General features: G+C 38.4%; 1 protein-coding gene across 3 annotated transcripts in view; it reads left to right on the top strand.

Moving 5' to 3' along the window:
- The window catches only part of Rad51b (RAD51 paralog B), a 569590-nt gene that overhangs the window by 522465 nt on the left and 27522 nt on the right, over window positions 1-19603 (top strand). Inside the window, exon 10 of one of the 3 annotated variants that reach the window (XM_063241556.1) lies at window positions 3538-19603. This exon is cut by the window's right edge and continues 13416 nt beyond it. The exons of the other annotated variants lie outside the window; for them this stretch is intronic. Within the exon in view, the coding sequence (XP_063097626.1) occupies window positions 3538-3579 (42 nt within the window). The 3' untranslated portion in view covers window positions 3580-19603. The remainder of the gene's footprint in view (window positions 1-3537) is intronic. 3 annotated transcript variants of the gene reach the window in all.

Genomic DNA, 19603 nt, shown 5'->3' with positions numbered 1-19603 from the left:
TGGTCACTGCTTGTACATACAAGCTGTACTTCTGTCCTGGAGGAGCTATGGCTGGAGGGTCACAGTGTGGTACAATGGTGGTTTGCATTTCTAATCCTTTCCTGAAGTCACTGACTGGGGCAATGGATAAAGTAAAGTGCTTAAGGCCTTTCCAGCATCTTAATAGCTTGTGAAGTTAGGGGCAGACAAAAGATTTACATGATGGAAATGTGGGGCAAAATGAATCAAATAAGTTTCTAGTGCTGGGATTGAATTTATATAAATCTTACTATGTTACTGTATCATTTTTGCATATATAATTGATTGTCAAATACAATATAAGCCATCGGGCTTTCCTTGTTTCTACTGTTCTAAATAATTTCAGTTCTCAGTTTCCATAAAGTGACGTACATATTCCTTCCTTCCATTAACCTTTATCTTACCCCTTTGCCCCTTTCTCTGTCCCCAATATTCCCTAGATTTTTAAATCAACCAATGGCTCCTGTCAACGGTATTGGCATTAAAATACTTCAAGTAGGTTTTTTTCTTTTGTTCCACTGAGGGTGTCTTTCTGGAAGTTTCCTTTCTTAACTTGGCAGAGTTTAAAACTGCTGGCCTCTTGGACAAAGATCTTGTGTGCTTGAGTCTTGGACTCCTGTTTTATTGTTACCAAAGGGACTGTGATTTTGAGAACACCTTTGGAGAGCCAAGCTGCAGCAGTTGTACCTACTGCCTGTTTTCTGAATCCCCTCACAACTGGCAGTACTCACAGTCTTCTCACTATTGGCAATGAGAGATTGAACTGAGATTATGATCCATGATTCTCTAACCAAATTCTTCTCTAAATGTCAAATCTCCAGGAAAGAGGCACATCTTTACTAACTTTAGGAAATGAGAGCTGAGGCACCTGGTATATCTGGGAGGGATTTAGAACAATCCACCCAATGCCTTCACAGCCCTGACTTTCTAGTTTCTTTGCTTTGTCTACTCAACTTTATACTAAGAGTTTCTTTTATCAGTTACTCTAAGAGCTTTGTGGGCATTTTCTTGTTCAAGCTTCAAAACAACTGTACAGGGTAGGTATTTATGGGTATATCTTACAAGTGAGTACACTGAAGTTTATAAAGCTTCAAAATTGTATTCTAAATTGCGTGGCTTCTAAAAAGACAAAGCCAGAATTTCCTTCTCCTTTTCCCCTCCATTGCACCCCCAATCACACACTTGTACCCCATACTCTACATCCCTCAAATGTTAACCTTTACCTGACACTGATTCCCATGTTAATATAAAGTTATTTATGCATACCGCTTGGAATTAATTTCTCCTTTCAGTCCCCATGAGATAGGCACTTTAACAGCTACACTAAATAGAACGCTTCTTTCAAAGAGTAGAAGGGTCCTTTGTTTTGAGAGACCAGTTGTTTTAGTCTCTGTTAAATAATCATTATTTACTTTGCGTAACTGTGTGGTATCAGAACACTTCTGACAATGAACAAACTCTAGCAGATACTGTCTCCTGAATCTCACTTAGGGAACTCCTAGCTCTTCTCCTCTCAGCTTCCAAACTCTAGACTTGCAAGCCAACATTGTTTTCATGTCATGGGTTGACTTTAATGTTCTGCTAATTATTGGCAAAGAAGAGAGTCTCTGTGGAGTCTTGTCCACAGTGGGGACAGACTGTGCTCATCTGTCCAGAGTCTCTTCTAGTGAGCACCAGAAGGACCCAAGAATTATATGACGCACCCTGAAGATGCATCCTTTCCTTCATGGATGGTAAGGGATTACCTACAAATGATGTCTGCACCTTCGCTTTTCCTTGCAAAGTCATTTGCCCACATAGTAATCAATTTCGTGGTTTTTCTTTAAATCTATTTTGAGTTGTCTCTTCTCTGAAAGTGTTATCCTTGTGCTATAACAAAAGGTTTTATTTTGTTTTGGTTTGGTTTGGTTTATTTGTTTGTTTGTTTTTGGTCAGGGGATTGAACTCATGACCTCACTCTTGCCAGGCAGGTGCTTTGCCACTGAGCTAAATCCCCAGTCCCTGAAAGTTTTATCAATGTCTATAAAACAGGAAAACTCTCTGGCACGTCTATGTTTTTGTTGTTGTTGTTGTTGTTTAACTGGTTCTTAAAACAGAAAGGTTTAGTAGATTCAACATAATTCTCTGACCCTTCAACAGCTATGCTTATGCCAAACTATTCTCTCTTATTTCTGGCAACTTATACAATATTCTCTCCAGATATACTGTCTATACTGACCTACTTTAGAATGTGAGACTCTTACTCATAAGGCTCTCTAATTCCTATTTGTGCCTCTATCCTGGCCTTTTTATGCCATCCCCTACCCTTTTCAATTTAGACTTGGTTCCAAAATCTCTGTGAGTAGCTCTGCTAAGATTCTGTCAGCATTTGATTCCATTACTTGAAAAAGAGGCTGTTTCTTAGGAAAAATCTGTAACCCTCATCCTACTTAAAAAGAAGGCTATAGGACCTATCTGTATAGGGGATCTTGCTACATACTATGGTTGTCTCAGGGCCAAGTATTTTCCAATAAAACTCAGAGATGAGTTGAATAAGTGAACACTATTGCATCTATGAAGTCTTGCTTACTTTTTAATAGCCTAAAAATCTAATATTTTTCTCAATTAAGAAAAGTGCTACATTTTAAAAAAGCATATATTTCAGACTTATGGTCACTGTAACAATATTAACTGGAACTTCAAGAAATAATTGAGCCATGACCTGAAAATGTTGAGCAATAAGTCTTATATAGACTATACTCATAATAATACTTTGTTTAGCTCTATAAACATAAGTCCTTTTCTAACTCTTCTGTCTTCATTTAGTTAACATGATTAAGTGTTCTTTGTGTCAGATGCTGTACTTTTTCTTTCATTGCTCCTTTCTTTATTTTCTTTTAAATATTTTCCTGGAAGATATATGAACCAAACATTGGGACCATGAAGTCAAACAAAGTCCCATTTCCCATTCTGAAGAGCCACCCTAGTATTGTACCTAGGAGAAGGGAGCAGACATGTAAATACTGTATCAGAAGATAGTAAGCAACTGTAGAGAATAATGTGTGGTCATCAGAGTTGGGCTGGTTGAGTTCTTAGCAGGAAAGGGATGGTCAGAGAAAGATTTAGAGGAAAGTATAACGTTTTCAATAAACTTAAACAGTCTATAGGTATTTGTCAGGTACATAGAGTAACAGTGTAAGGGAGTAATTTGAGTCAGAGCCATGCTGAAGTGGGCACTATAAATGGTTCCTCTTTGATGTACAGGTGTTATGGTTTGTGTCCAGATGTTCCCTCCCCAAAAGCCTCATGTGATCATGGGGTTTTTTCAGAGGTAGCTGAATCTAGAATGTGTAATTGATGCATAGTACAGTGTTAGGATTAAGGATACTGGGATTAAGATTAGGTAATTGCTAGATCAGTCCATTGATTGGACTGACACCACCCTAATCTCAGTAGACTAGGTACAATATAAGGGACAAAAGATGCTTGTCTCTCACTTTTGCTCTTATTGCTTTTGCTGTCTCCCCCCTCCCTAAACAGTTGTCCCTCTGCCATGTGCCACCCTACCTTGGAGCCAGCTGATTATGGGCTGAAACCCCTACAAACTGTGAGCTAAATAAACCTTTCCTCTTTTAACTTTCCATGTTGGGTATTTTATCTCAGCGAGAGAAAAAAGACTGAGATAACAGGGGAAGGTAGAGTCTATACAGTCAATGAGGGTGGGAGGAAAGCTGAGGCCTGTAGTGAAAGACAAGCAAGCAAGCAAAGGACAGATCAGACTTGACCATGAAGGCTCTCAGGAGCCCCTCTGGGGGCCTCCCAGCAAGGCTGTGCCATCAGATTCATACTTTTAAACTCCCTTCAGCATGAGTTTGTCATATGGATTTGGAGGGATTAGGAGTAGGATGTAAGGGGCTGGGGATTTGGCTCAGCGGCATAAATGCCTGCCTTGCAAGCAGGCAGTCGTGAGTTTGATCCCCGGTACCAATAAAAAGGAAAAAGACAAAAAAAAAAAAAAAAAAAGAAGTAGGATACAAAGAAATGAGGGCCTGAACAGAGATATGATATGGTAAGGAGGCAGGATCAACAGCAATTTATTATTATTATTATTATTATTTTGTCTTTTTTGAGATGGGGTCTCGTTATACATTTCAGGCTGGCCTTGAGCTCACTTTGTAGCCCAGGCTGGTCTCACAAGGATCCTCCCACCTCAGCCTCCTGGGATTATAGGTGTGAGCCACCACACAGCTCAGCCATTTATTCTTGATTCCTATGGTGAGTGGTAGCTTCTAGATGCTAATTTCTGGATTGTCTCATTGTCTTCTATTTTCCTGTCAATTCTACCAGTATGTTTAGAACTAGTTCCCCAAATTAAATTCTGTCTGTTGAATTATCTGGAATGAGTCCTATTTTTCTGATAGATCTTAAATAATATGAGTCTACATAAACTGTCTGGTTGGCTTATGGTTAATGTAAGACCCTAGATCTGATCTTCTTTGGCTCTGTTCCCCAAAGGACTCCTATATCTTCTCTGGTTCTCTAGCTGTGAGAGCTGGGCTTCTGGGTTAAACTCTCTTGGATGGCAAAAATTTTGTGATCTGCTTCCTGAATGGTATAAGACAAGGTGCTCTTTTGGCCCAGTATCCTTCCTGTAGGATTTTTCAGAAATTTCCAGATGTATTTAAGCTCAGGAAATATTTTAATGATTGGAAGTAGTGTCTTATGGGGTTGGAGGTTTGAAACCAACAGAGCCTCCTCTAAAAGAGATGTGTTGAAATGTTCCAGGATCTGTATGCACACATCCAGACTTTACCCCTCCCTCGTTGAATGCATAGCAGGCTCCCATTCATTAGTGTCATACAAGAGATGGTGGCATTCTCTGAATGCCCCGATGACGTGAAGCAGAACAGTTCCAAAGGCTGGAATTCTCTCCAGAAAAGAAAGGATTGTTAAGAAGTTAGTAATGCTTTTGGACTCCAATTCAGATGCCATTTCAGATTCTATGAGGAGGCCTCTCTAAACTTTAGGCCATATTTGACCAATAGTAATGATTGTTAGATTGACTTCAATCATAATAAATCTTTTCTAAGTCCACTGCTACTAACTTAATAAATCAGAGCTTTCTGAGATTCATATAACTGCAAAATACATTATTGGGTCCCTTCAAGCAGCCCATGGCTTATACTTTACTATATTGCTGACATTTCATAGCATACTTTCAGTATGTTGGAGTATGAAGATTACTATCTTAAAGTATTCATCAAAGAAAGGCAGAAGTAAGGAGTTCTACTTTGGTGCCTATTCAGATCCTTCAGCCCTGGACCAAGAGGTACAAAATAATCATTTCTAATCTGTGAGTGAGAAATTCTAGAAATTGCTAAGAGATTTTTTACATGTTCCATCAATACAGAGAACAACTGAAATTACATCCTTTTGAAAATGACTTGAATCTAATACTGTATTGATTCATTTGGGTTGTGTCTAGAAAATTTCCAAATTCTTTTACATAGTAGTCTCTCACCAAAATACTTGGTTATTTGATGACATGTGAAATTTTATAGACCTTGAGGTCAAATATATTTTTTATATTAAAAGAATAGAATTCTAATGAAAAGGAATCAAATGGCGTACACAAATGTAAGTACAATTCCTGGTGTCTCTGAAACATCCATCACTGTGACATTGTTTGTTCTTTGTTCTGCCCAACTTTACCTCACTAGCCTTCCAGGAAGCCCACAAAATGAAACACAGCCCCAGAAATACCACGGGAAGACTTTTGCATTTGAGTTTATCCAAAAGCTGGGGTGATTCTTTTTCTTTCAGAGATTAAGATTAATTTATGGATTCTAGAATATTATTTATATACATAAACCACTGCCTTCATCTGTAGATACCAAGAAAAAAATTTTTCCATCATCAAAAAGATAATGATAATTTAGGATTAAATTCTAATGTTGCCTCCAAGGAGATACGTGATCTTGAGTGAATGATGGTGAGTCATAGGTTCCTCTTCTGTAAGAGATAAGTGATTTAAAAGATGATTACATTTTCTGGCTCTATGAAGAAAAAGCAGTGCCATGCTCTGCCTTCTTTACTGTTTTGTGCACTGATAATACTTTTCATTATCTATAGGAACTTTCCTCATTGTTCATTTGTGACAAACTATAGGATACAATCCTAGCACTCGGCTTATTTATTCGATTGAGTTCCTCTTATAATACTTCTTGAAAGTTAGTCAGGGGAACATCTCTTGGAATCCACCAACACGGCTTGTTAAAAATTCATCTTCCTGAGCCTTCCTAGACTAAATTAGCAGCTTTGGGAGTAGGGCAACAAACCTGTGTTTCGATGGTGGGGTCATTCTTAAGAACATGAAATCTGAGATCTTCCAGCTGGCGAAATGTGTATGTTCTGTGATGGAAATGGCTTTACTTCTCTTTACTCTGAGTCTAGTCTGTAGGGTCCTGGCCCCTCCTAGGCTGCTGCTCCCTAGATGATCTGGCCAGCCTCTTGAATCTAGGACTGTTTTCTCATTTATAAATCATAGGGCTGGAGTTCTAATCTCTAAGGAATCATTGAGTTCTAATAGTCCATGAAAATAGTTCTCTAGTGCCCTATAAGAGTTACTCAACATACCTTAATAAACCCTTTATCTTGAATGCCTACAATGTGCTGAGCACTATGTAACTTTTACATATCTTATTTGTCCTTAATTAATCTATGATATTTATATTATTTGCATTTTACACAGAATTTAAAAAGTAAAGTGACTTGTTCACATCTTCTTAATCAGTGAGGAACTACAGTGAAGGAAGATTAAGCTAAGTTGATTTAGTCCCAACACAGAGAACTGGTGAATTGCTGCTCCCCCAGAGTTTCCAAAGGCCCAGAGCTCAGCCAGTGTGATGCTTCTTCACTGTGTATTCCACTCCCCAGCAAAAAAAAAAAAAAAAAAGCCAGCTTTGGTTTCCTTAGATGTTTACTTGGCCTCTTGCTTAAGCATTTGCCTTTCCTACTCAATAACAATGAAAGGACAAAAAAAAAAAAAAATCTCTGGGCTGGAAACATTTTGTTTCCTACAAAAAGAATATTTTGCAGCCAGCTCTGTGGTTGAAAGTATTTTTCCTGTGGTCTAAGGATGGGTTGGATCCCATCTCTTCTTGGCCAGTGTCTGAGAACTTAGCCCATGGCTTCCCATCAAGTCAGCACACAACACACTGTTTTTTAAAGTGAGTGTCTAGTGCTGTTGAATGTGTGCATGAATGAACAAATAGGTCTGGGTGTGTAAGGATATATACATGAGCCCATGGCCCTTTCAGAGCTGAGAGAACCTGGGAATGGTTTTCCACATGCTGGACATATCAACATAGCTTTTAAGTTTTCATCACTCACAAGACAACCAAACAAATTCTTTTGCTGACAAAGTGAGACGAGAGTGATATGTGAGTCTTGTGTGGATTTGCAAGTAATCACAAAGCCAGGGAATCTGAGATTTTGACCTGTCACATTTCTTTCCGTTCTCAAATGCACAAAACCAAGTCATGACATCGGTTTTATTAGATGGCAGGGTGGTCTGATGGTAAGGCAGAAGATGGGAATTCTGAACTCTGCCTCCAACTTGGACACTCTCCAAGTTCAGTGTGCTGACCTCTGCCCAGCCTTAGATGACTCACTTCTCCTCCTTCTTCTTAAAAACTACATTTCCTTGTCAAAAAATGTAACTTTATTTTTAAAACATTAAAACTTTTAAAAATGTTGTATTTCTAAGAATAAAAGCTCTCAGTGAAAGATAAATTTTGACTATTCAAGCAGAATTCTTGAATAAGAAATATTACTAGTGTGAACTACCATTTCTTCCCTTGTAATTTGATTGCTATTCATAATTTATACATTTCTAGTAAGATTTTGCAGTGTGTAGTAGTACCTAGAACTTTTCAGCCTCACTCCTCATAATCTGGCCTTGATGACTGTATTTCTTTATGGTTTTGTCAACCACCATGAAAAAGTAGACTCTCCCATTGTCCCTGGCTTCCAGCGCAGTTACCTGCTGCCTGCTTTCCTGCCACACAGACTGCCTGGCTAAAAGTTCCAACACAATATTTGGCACAGTGTAGATGCCCAACATGTATTTTTTACTTGAGTGAAATAAACTTTTCCAAAGATGAGAAGCTACTATTAGTAACTTCAGAATTCCCTTATAGGAAATCCTCTACCTATCTTTCTAATCTGAGATGTTTTTAGAATTCAAAACATTTTGACTTCCAGGGAGACAAGCTGAAGTCACTGGATTTGGAGGCACCATTTAAAGAGAAGAGAAAGTCTCAATAAAAAGAACAATGAGCCCTTTTGTTTGTGTGTCTTGAGGTAAAGGGTGTCAGGGCAGATTGGAAAAGTTATTGGAATAGAAACTGAACCGTAAAGGTATCTTATTTTAGAGAGACAGAAATCAAGAGAAACTCAGATTAACGACACCAACCACGGGGCTGCTCCTATGCTGGGCTGCAGAAACTGGCCCATCTTAGTCAGCCTCGTGGGAAAAATGACCACAAAGAGATCAGGAATCAAATGTGGGGAAAACTGGCATTTGTTCCATTTTGTCACACAGGGAAGTAGGGCTGTTCTCACAGCAGGGGCTGGGGTCAGGTAGAGGGAGGGATGGTGATTTTAGTACTGATGATGGAGGAACATTTCTGCTTTTGCCCTTAACAATGAGACAACAACCCAAATAACAGATCCCTTACTTCAAAATGCCAAGGCTAAATGAACTGGTGGAACTTTGTGGCTTTGGCTCTTGGCTGACAGGCGTATCCGTGCATTAGGGCCATGGCTTGGCAGTAGACAAAGCATCTGTGTGGGTCCTCAGGGAGCTCTCTGGCTCTGTGGCTTTCTTTGATATACAGTTGAACTTTGGCTAATTTCTTTTCTCATGGTTTGGTTTATGAACTCCAGAGGTAGGCAGAGACCCTCATTATGAAGCCCAAAGCCAAAAGCAAACTGGATCTACAGGGTGTTTTCCACAGTCATATTCTGCCAGGCATGAAAAGCTGGCCCACAAAGCTGACAACCAAAGGACAAGTTAGGGGGCAAGACTTGCTGCTTTCTCTTCTCACTTTCACACAGCTTTGCGTCTCTAAGATTGGTCAGGTCTCTTTAACTGCTCTTGTTTCAGAAGCAAAGAATTCTTACTTGGAAGGGATCAGTCAGATACCAACAACAGTAGCATTCAGTATTTATCATGTATTTACACATTTGCAGGATACTAGAGATGCACACATGATCATTTAATTATCACATTTTTGTAAAGTAAGTACTCTTATCTCCATTTTATAGATAAAGAAACAAGTCACAAAAATTGTCAATTGTTGTTATTCCCCAAGTTGGGGCTAATTCTGCAAATATACCTTAAAAATGACTGTCCTGAGTCCTTTACTTCCTTCAATCTATAACATTGGGCCATAGATAATAAAATAAATTGAAATTAACTTCCTTAAATTGCTGATTCACCCTAAAACTGGGCTTTGGCCTTTTTATATCATTATATCATTCTTATATCATTATATCATTCTTATAATGGAAAACTTGAAAATAAAACTTTCAAAATCATGAACTTTCAAAATCATGAAGTATACAGTAAGTAATTGTCTTCATAAACAAGTGGGGTCCTTCATCGTACCAAACATACACAACACCGTGGAAGTAGATGAGCTGTTGGACTGAGAAGCATTTATAGAATTGGAGGTAACAATTCTGTTCAAGTGTCAGGACCAAGCCCAGAGACTGTAAAGGAGCTAAAAAGTGAGGCTGTATTCTATGGTTTGGCTTCTGAGTTGTAATTGTGCAGTTTCTTTCCTACTTATGTTCACTATAGTCTTTGTGCTTTCTATGGCTGTCCTGGCCCCAAGAAATGCTGATAGTAATGTTAAAAACCTCCATTTTTGTGCCAGACCCATGTAAGAGCTGCATGAACATCTTTATAATATACTATGAAGTAGGTTTTCCAAAAATATTGCAAAATGGATATTACTACCCTTAATTTACAGATGGGAAAAATAGTCCTACAGAGATTAAGAAGTGTCCTTAAAAAAGCAATTGATAAATAGTGGGAAAGGGAATGAAACTCATGACTCTAAAGTAACTTTTACCTACTAGATTGTCATTGTTTCATACACAGTATGGTAGATATCCAGTATTTTGTGTGCCCTTGATGTCTTATTCCTTGTTTTAATATCTGCTCCATGATTTTCCTAAAAGGAAATAGCCTTATTCAGATTTTAGTCTGTCTTGTCTAGGTAAAATGGACTGTATCTACTGGCTCCTTTTGTAACCAAGAAGTATTACATTTCCTTTCTTCAAAGATTGATTTGTAGTAACTGGTTAACCCAAGCTAAGCTGATTAAAGTAAACCCAAGTCTTAGCTAAACAATCAGAATTGTTAAATTAGTGGAATGTGAGCGTGGAACTTGCAAATGGCCACCTTTGCCACCATACAAACTTGAAAAGTGACAGTAAAGTCATCCCAGTATAAAACAAAAACAAGAAGTACAGAGAGAATTTTCCAGGAGTGGGGCAAGTCATCATCTGAAGTTATAGATCCAACTCTGCCTGAGGTCAGTGTCGCTTGAACCTTTCAGGTATATGAGTCGATATGTTCCCTTTGTTGCTCAGTCTCAATTGCATCTCTGTTACTTGAAAAAAAAATTGCTAAATAAGACACATTAGATGCTCTTAGTTGTATGTCCTTAATGTTCAGAAGCCAAAACATTCTAATAATGAGAACAATTATCATTAAATTGATGTTCTTATCTTCCCATTTAGAGACAAAGTCTGCCTTTTTCTAGATTACTTTGTTTTCTTCTCTTTCTCCTTATACATTTGCTTTTCCTCTTCCCAGTTTCTTTTTGGCCTTTTCCTCACTCATCTCCACCACCAAGAGAAAGAAGCATCAAACTTACATTATACAGCTTTGTTGGCTTATCAGTTTCTTTGAAAAGGTTCAGATAAAGAGTAAATTTAAAATATCAATTTAAGACTAATTAAAGGATCATTTGGAGTTTTCTGTTAGCCACTCTAGCCAGAATGTCTTTGTTACATATAAACTCTATGAAACTCCTTGATGTCATTGCTTGTACTACAAAAATACAGTCTTTTCTGAGTTAGTCTCAATCATTAATGGTGGGCTATAAAATAGTCTTTCCAATTCGAAAGTAGCATCAAATGAATAAGATTAAATTAGTAATTATTTTGGAAATGTGGTTATACAGCAAGTTGATACTTAAAAAACATCTGTGTAGAATCTGCTAGATTCTGGGGAAAGCAAAGATGAATAAAACATCATTTTCAAAATCCAGCCAGATGGGTAGGTCTCAGAATCACTCCTCATAATGTAGTATGTTGGGCAGGAGGATAATAAAAACGTGTAATGACATAGGAAGGGACCAGGCAGGACAGATGCTAGTCATTTGGGGAAAGGGGTGTTGGTTCTGGTGCAGTCCCACCCACAGTGCAGCAGACAGTAACCCCTGCAGGGCTGGGTCATATTGCAGTCTTGGGGTTGTGGCAGCCATGGGGCATTTGGAGGGTTTTGAGGCAGCTACTCTTTGCCAGATGACATGATAGTACGTCAGTGTTTATACAACAGAAACAGCTGACCTGGTACAGTCAGCCTGCAAATTGCTCTGTTAGCAGTGCTTCCTCACAGCGTGCAGGGGGATGGCTAGCTGGTCCTGCCTGAGCAGGAGAGAGGTGAGGTGCAGCTGAACTGGAGAGCTGGGCTCTAACAGAATCCACTCACAGGGAGTGAATAGGCCAGGGTATTCCCGTGTGCTCACTCAGCAAGGTTGTATTTGGAAATAATCAAAAGGTGTGAGGTAAGAGACGCGACCAGAGCATCCAGTCAGACCATGTGGAGAAGGAAGTGCTGAGGGGTGCAAAAAACAGATACAAGGAGCTGCTGGTGGCTTTCCAGAAGTCACAACATGGTAATCCATTATTGAGCACTTTGGGTTTCTATAAGGTGTGACTGAAGACTACAGTGAAAATTAAAACCTTTTAAAAAATATTACCACAAAAGACATGTTACCCTTCACCCCCTCAAAACACTCTCCCTGACTTCAAACATACCTATCCCATGTTTTTGGCACTTTCTCAAACATTTATGGAAGTTTCTTTTTTTGAGGGTTTTAAATTCACAGTCATGGCTGCCTCAGTGTCTTCTATGTTTCAAAATATTTACCTTTCTTTCATGGTCATTTTGACTTTGAGGACGAACCAGAAGTTGCACAGTGTCAGATCTGAGTAAAAAAGTGGATAAGGACACCCACAAATGTTTTTATGATCCTTTCTTTCTGTTGGATGCTACTCGCCATATTGTTTAATCACACCTTATAAAGACACAGAAAAGGCCTTCTAGAACTGTTTCAGAAAGCGGCAAGAATGATGGGCTAAGAAGTATTTTAGGGGGAATTAATACCAATGTGTCTTTTACTATAATAGATTTTTAAAATTTAAATGTTTACCAGATACATTGATCACCCCTTATCCACTGGGTTATTGCTTGTCTGAAAAAAAGAAGAAACTTACTTTCTTAAGATCGTTTGGACATATGACCCATCTGTTCTGCTAGGGCACATCTCTTTTAACATACACACAGGGGCTGGGGATTTAGCTCAGCGACATAAGCACCTGCCTTGCAAGCAGGCAGTCGTGAGTTTGATCCCTGGTACCGATAAAAATGAAAAAGACAAAAAACATAACATACACACATATATTTTAAATTTTATTTTATTAGTATCTGTTTGTAGTGCATATTGATTATGTTCACTGTGGGAAGTAGGTGGCATGTATGTAAAGTATCTTAATTCTATTATTCCCCCCTTTTCCTCCCCCAACCCTCCATCTCAAGATCTCAAAGATCTCTCTCTCTTTCCTATTGTCTATCTTTTCTTTTCCTCTTTGAATTATTTATCCTTTAGAAAGCTAGAAGCACAGGCAGTTAAGCCACTGGACTGCTGCTCGCCCTAAACAAGGAGCTATGAAGCAAGTGTTTTTTAAAGTATGTGTCATCTTCTGGATTCCCGAAGCCTTCTGGGTTACTTCAAAACTGGGCCTTTCAGATCCGTATGGGCTGGGACCTCATCACATTCATTTGTGTTTTCCCTAATGTGTAGCTTAGGACCTAGGACATAGGAAGGACTCAGTAAACATTTGTTGAATGAGTATAACGTAAAATAAGCCATTCAATTCTAAGTAATCATTGCTTACTTAGCATTGCTTATACTTCTTGTAAATATGGTTTTATATAATTACAAAGTGTGTCTGCCCTTTTTAGGTCTTGTATTTTCATTCTGGCATAAGAGCCTTCCATGGTGCTTAGCTAGAGGCTGTGCCTATTCAACAAAAATGTTCTAGCAGCAGCAAATTGCAAATCATGGCATAACTGCTGACTGAATATGACAGAGCACTCACAACTCTCCTTAATTTCCTACCTGTATAAGAAGAGGATGTTTTTGTTTGTTTATTCTGAAATGGAAAACAAAAAGTAATTCATGCTAGTTGTGGGGCAAATCAAGCAATGTAGGTTAATACAGAATAATAAGGAAAATCTTCCAGAGGGATATAGTCATTTAGACTTTTTCTCTCTATATAAGAAAATGTATATTATATAACCTGCCCATAAAATAACCTATACTTCACAGAAAGTCTCTGCATGTATGTGTATATATATATATATATATATATATATATATATATATGATATAGGGGAATGAAACTCCCGACTTACTTTATGTTCACTACAAGTTTGTGTTCTCTAACATTGAAGAATGAATTTTTTTTTAAAACAACAGGGCTGAGGATGTAGCTCAGCCACACAAGTACCTGCCTGGCAATCACAAGGTCCTCAGTTCAATTCCTGGTACAAAAAAAAAAAATTTTTTTTTTATCCAAACAAGGGAAACAGAAACATAGTTTAATTTCAAAATAATGAATTCTGGCTGGGCATGATGTTGCACACCTATAGTCCGAATACTCAGGCAGCTGACGCAGAAGGATCGCCATCAGTTCAAGACCAACCTGTATTACATAGTGAAGTCAAGGCCAGTCTGAGCTGCATTGCAAAATCCTGTCTCAAAAACAGGAAAAAACAAACAAACCTGTTGGGTGGGTGGCACATTTCTATAGTCTCCACACTCTGGAAACCTCAGGCAAGAGGATCCCAAATTCAAGCCAGCCTGGGCAACTTAGTGACTTAGCAAGACCTTGTCTCAAAATAAAAAATTAATTAATTAGTTAATTAATTACATAAAAGGGAACTGGAGATATACCTCAATATAAAAGCGCTGGGTTCAGTCCTCCCCACAGCTAATGCATACTGTAGCTATTCCTTGGTTCATTATTAACCTGACCTAGCAGCCTTTCTCCCTGAGACTCAGAAAAAGACAACAGACATCTTACAAAGACTCCATAAATGGTGTTCTGGACTGATCTGGACTGAATGGATCTTTAAATACAGTTGTTTTAAGTATATTTTAATTGAGCCCCCATGCGTTGGGCCTCTTACCGTATTTTAAAGGGAGAAATGAGAGTGAGGATATAACTCAGCAGTAGAGCAATTACTTACCATGTAAAGAGTCTGTGAATTTGACCCCCAGTACTGCACACAAGCAAACAAAAAGAAGTAAAAATTGAAGGAGGAGATGGGCACAAAACCTGCCCCAGTTCACCAAGTAAATTCAAGCTCGGAACCATGAGGTACCTCAAGGCCTATCCCCTAAACTGTCCCCACGTTCACATCCCTTTACCATGTGATCTATGAAAGTCCTAGATTCCGCGGCTGCACCTGAAGCCTGAGCTTTGCAGGCTCTTAGTTGCTGAACCTGGTTTTTGTTTTTGCTTTTTGTTTCCATTCTCTCTCCCTTGGCTGTTCTTTCTCCCTGGAGTCTTTCTCCCTGGAGTCTCATTCCTCCCAGATGCTGCCTGGCTCCCCTGGAATGAATGTGCCTGCCCCTGGGTAGGAATCCACTGTTTGGGGTGTAGTTATCTCTAATTCATTCTTCCTCCTTGTATTACAAGAATTCTGCTTCAGCACTGAAGAAAGCTCTTGTGGGTTCTCTTGTCTCGGAGATAAAAACTCCGTCCCATAGTAATTAAGCAGAGCTCTAGTTTACTTCTAAAATATGATTAACTCCTTGGGAAGGAAGGGAAATTTTGAGAGTTGTTATTTAAGATGGCTACCTTTGGAGAACAAAAGGGAGACTTTCACATTGTTGCACCTCCTAATTAGGCCAAGCCCAAGGTTGCTGTGAGCCATTCCAGAGGCAGTTGCCTGCCTGGGAGCTGGATTGGAGAAGAGGAGTGATAGACTAGAGCTGTTATTACGAAGCTCCACAGAGCTTAGGCCTTTTTAAGGCCAGCTCTTCTGGACTTGCCTCCAGTCCCACCTCTGAAGTGCCCTGGGGAGACAGGCCCACATTCCGTTCTGTAGATCCCAATGTAAAAATTTTCCCGCACTCAGGCAGAGAAGGGAATGGTTTGCATTATTTCTTGTATATCTTTCTATTGCTTGCCTTGTTTATAGTGAATATGTATTATGTATATTAAGCAGAAAAACATAAAATCATAGTCATAGTATGGGGAAGGCAAAGAAGCCAAAGCAATCACTGAGACTGGCTCTTAGGATTTCTGTGTAAGACTAGTCCTAGCATGATGATTCCCGACTTTCTAGTCCAGGGAACACCTTGTGTTGGACAGTTTATGACTCCTTTGATGGCCGATATTCATCTGAATTCTCAGCCTTGGGACCCCATTTTCCAAGTAAAACAAACTACTGACACATTCTAGAAAATATTTTCTACCCAGTAGTATATGTGTGCTTCTTGAACAGTTAGACACCATGAAGGCACAGGTTTAGTCTAAACGTATGAGAATTTCTTTTCTTTTCTTTTTACTTTTTTTTTTTTTTTTTTTTTTTTTGTCTTTTTCATTTTTATTGGTACCAGGGATCGAACTCACGACCGCACACTTGCAAGGCAGGTGCGTATGCCACTGAGCTAAATCCCTAACCCCACGTATTAGAATTTCTGACAAGTCAATGAGAGAGGGTCCACTAGTTCTCAGGCTTCTATAGATAAAAGTTGTAGGTATGGGCAGCCAGTTACCCCCCTGCATTCATCAGGAGACTTGTTGCACATGCTAGTTTCCTCATTGGTCAAATGGGGATAATATTTACCTAATAGGGTTGTTATGAGGATTACGTGCCTTGAAACAGTGTTTGGCACCAGTAAGATCTTAATTAATCAATGTTAGGTCTTATCACTATTATTATCCAAAGTCTGCCAAGTGTTATAATATTTGCAGTAGACCTCAAATGGAAATCTGGTTGGTTCCCAGAAGCTAGGATAGTTTTTAAATTCTTTACGTATTTAACCTGGTTGCTATCAAGCTCTTGTAACCAAATTCTTTTTAAAGTCCCTGTCATACAGCTCCCCATTTCTTGAATTATTTCAGTCTATAAGCTAATTTCTGCAAGTTAAAGATACCTTAATTTTCCAACAATATTTCATAAATGAGTCACTTTGTGTTTATATATAGTATAATACTTGGATACGTTCGCATTAAAAATACAAAATTCCAAGCTGACACATTCCCAGTTATGCCTTGACAGTACTGGAGTTATTACATGAAGTTCCAGCTCCCCTCCATCATACTGAGCACATTACAAAGATTAGCTCAAACTAGACTGAATTTGAGCTCAAAAGAAAAGGGCGAGAAGGGTAGTCTACTTCCTGTTGCACTTTTCAACAGAACTGAAATCCTGTCTAAAATGTTTCTTGTCTTTCCCCTTTCTTCACTGAAGAGGACTTTAGAGAAACAGTAAGAATGCTGTCATCATCAGAACTAATTTGACCATCCTCTGAAGAAAAAGCATGTTGATTTCTCACATGGGTTCCGCCACCCATCAGAGCAGGGTCAGGTATAGATGTGGTACATTACACAAACTAGTCCCACTTGACCAGTCCAGATTTCAACCTCTTTACATAGGAACATGTTTCCTTCCTTGAATCAGTTCCTGTGAGACTAAAGAAAATCCAATGTGGCATGAACATAATGTAAGAGAGATGTGTGCTTGAGAATTCAAGACACACCCTCTTAGTTCCTGGTATCTTTTTACCGTAATAATGATACAACCACAGGCTTCCTCCCTTGACCCTTGAAGGCCAAATCTCTGTTGGTGTGGCTGTGTTTTCTAGCGAGCCTGGACAAGAGGATCCATCTCTACTTCCTATGGGTCTGTGGACAGTGCTAGAAGTCAGGCCTGCCAAACCCAGTGTCCAGATTGCTCAGCATTTACAGTTGGACAGAACTCCTGTGATCCTTCTGGACCATATTATATCCCTGATGGAAGATAAAGGAAGGGAATGGGTCTCTATCACTTGAAATACTCTGGTATAGTATTTTGTTGCTTTAATTGGACATGAAATGAACTTTCTAAATTCAGATGATAGTAAGACCTGTTCATACTCATTTATAAATTGAAATACTTATGTTAACTTCTTTAAATTTTTTTTATTTTTTAAAAATATTTTTTATTTTAAAGAGAAAAAATAAAACAAAATTTCAAAACACATTAATTAGGGGTAACAGTGGTATATATATTAGGTATTATGTGTGTACATATATATATTACATATACATATATTGTTTCAGCTTCTCACACTAGTGAGACAATGTGATGTTTACACATGCATGACTGATTCATTAGTATGAGTATGATCTTATGAGTATGATCTTAAGTTGCATCCATTTACCTATAAATCTCAAATTTATCTTTCTTTATGGCTGAGTAGTACTCCACTGTATAAAAATACCATGTCTTTTTTATCTGTTCCCAAGTGGATGGGCATTTAGGTTGTTCCCACAATCTATCTATTACAAATTGTGCTGCTATAAATGTGGGTGCACATATATCTCTGTGCTATGGATGTTTTTAATTCGTCTGGGAAGATACCCAGAATGGGAAGAGCTTGGTCAAATGGGAACTCCAATCCTAGTTTTTTGAGGAATCTCCACACTGATTTCCAGGTGGTTGCACCAGTCTGCACTCCCACCAACAATGAGGGCTCCTTTTTCCCATGGCCCCTCCAGCATTTGTTATTGGTTCATTTCTTGATGATAGCCATTCTTGCTGGGGTATAATTTCAGTGTTGTTTTAATTTGCTTTTCTCAAATGACCAGTGCTGTTGAACATTTTTTCACATATTTATTTGCTGTTTGTATTTCTTCCTCTGAGAAATGTGTGTTCATCTCAGATGCCCATTCTTGGATTGAGTCTTTCTTTATCTGGGAGGATTGATTTTTTTAAAAATTCTTTATATGTTCTTCATAATAATCCTTTATCTGAGGAACAGCTGGCAAACATTTTCTCTCACATTGTAGGTTGTCTCTTCACTCTGTTGGTGGTTTCTCTTGGTCTATGATAGCTTTTCAATAGGAGAAGATCACAGTTGTTGATTCTTTGTGATAGTTCCTGTGCAATCAGAGTTTTGTTCATAGAGTCTTTACTTACACCAGTGTCATCAAGAATTTTACCTACTCTGCCTTGCAACAGATATAATGTTTCTGTTTTAATATGTAGATCTTCGATTCATTTTGAATTTTGTTTCATGTGTGGTGAACGATATGGGTGGGTCCACCTTTAATCTTCGACATGTGCAGAGCCAGTTTTTCCAAGCACCATGTGTTAAAGAGACTGTTTTTTCCAGTGAATGTATTTGACACCTTTGTCAATGATAAGTGGCTTAGTGTGTCTGGAGTCATTTTTGCACCTTTTTATCTGCTCCATTGATCTTTGGGTCTGCTTTTTTGCTATTACCATGCTGTTTTTATCACAGTAGCTTTATAGTTTTAAGTATAATTTTAAGTCAGGGATTGTGATGTCCCTTGTCTTGTCTTTGTTGCCCAGGACTGCCCTTTTGTAGGTCTCTTCTGGTTCCAGATTAGCTTTAGGATGGTTTTCTCTACTTCTGTGAAATATACTATTGGAATTTTGATTGGGATTGTATTGAATCTGTATAGCGGTTTTGGAAGTATGGCTATTTTCACTATATTAGGCCTTCCTCCCCAGGAGCACAGCATATCTCTCCATTTTCTAATATCCTCTTCCATTTCTTTTTTCAGAGTACTATATTTTCCAATATATAGGTAGGTCTTTTACGTCATTTGTTAGATTGATTCCTAGATATTTCTTTTTCTTCTTCTTCTTCTTTCTTCTTCTTCTTTGTTTTCTTTCTTCTTTCTTCTTTCTTCGGATGCTATTATGAAAGGTATTATTTCCCTGATTCTCTGTCAGTGAGTTTGTTACCTGTTTACAGGAAGGCTATTGATTTTTGAGTATTGACTTTATATCCAGTTATACTACTAAATTTGCTTCTTAAATCTCCCAGTTTTTTAGTGTAGTTTTTGGGGTCCACTATATTGAGTATCATGTCATCTGCAAATAATGATAGTTCAACTTCTTTTTTTTTTAATCTTTATTCCTTTTATTTCTTTTTCTTGTCTAATTGCTCCAGCTGAAGTTTTAGGACTATGTTGAAAAGAGTGGAGACAGTGG

The sequence above is a fragment of the Cavia porcellus genome, unplaced genomic scaffold (assembly GCF_034190915.1).
Source record: "Cavia porcellus strain 051 isolate PalLab524CR breed Dunkin Hartley unplaced genomic scaffold, mCavPor4.1 scaffold_31, whole genome shotgun sequence".
Classification (NCBI taxonomy): Eukaryota; Metazoa; Chordata; class Mammalia; order Rodentia; family Caviidae; genus Cavia; species Cavia porcellus.
The sequence above is the reverse complement of the archived record's forward strand: the minus strand, read 5'-3'. Positions and strand labels throughout refer to the sequence as shown.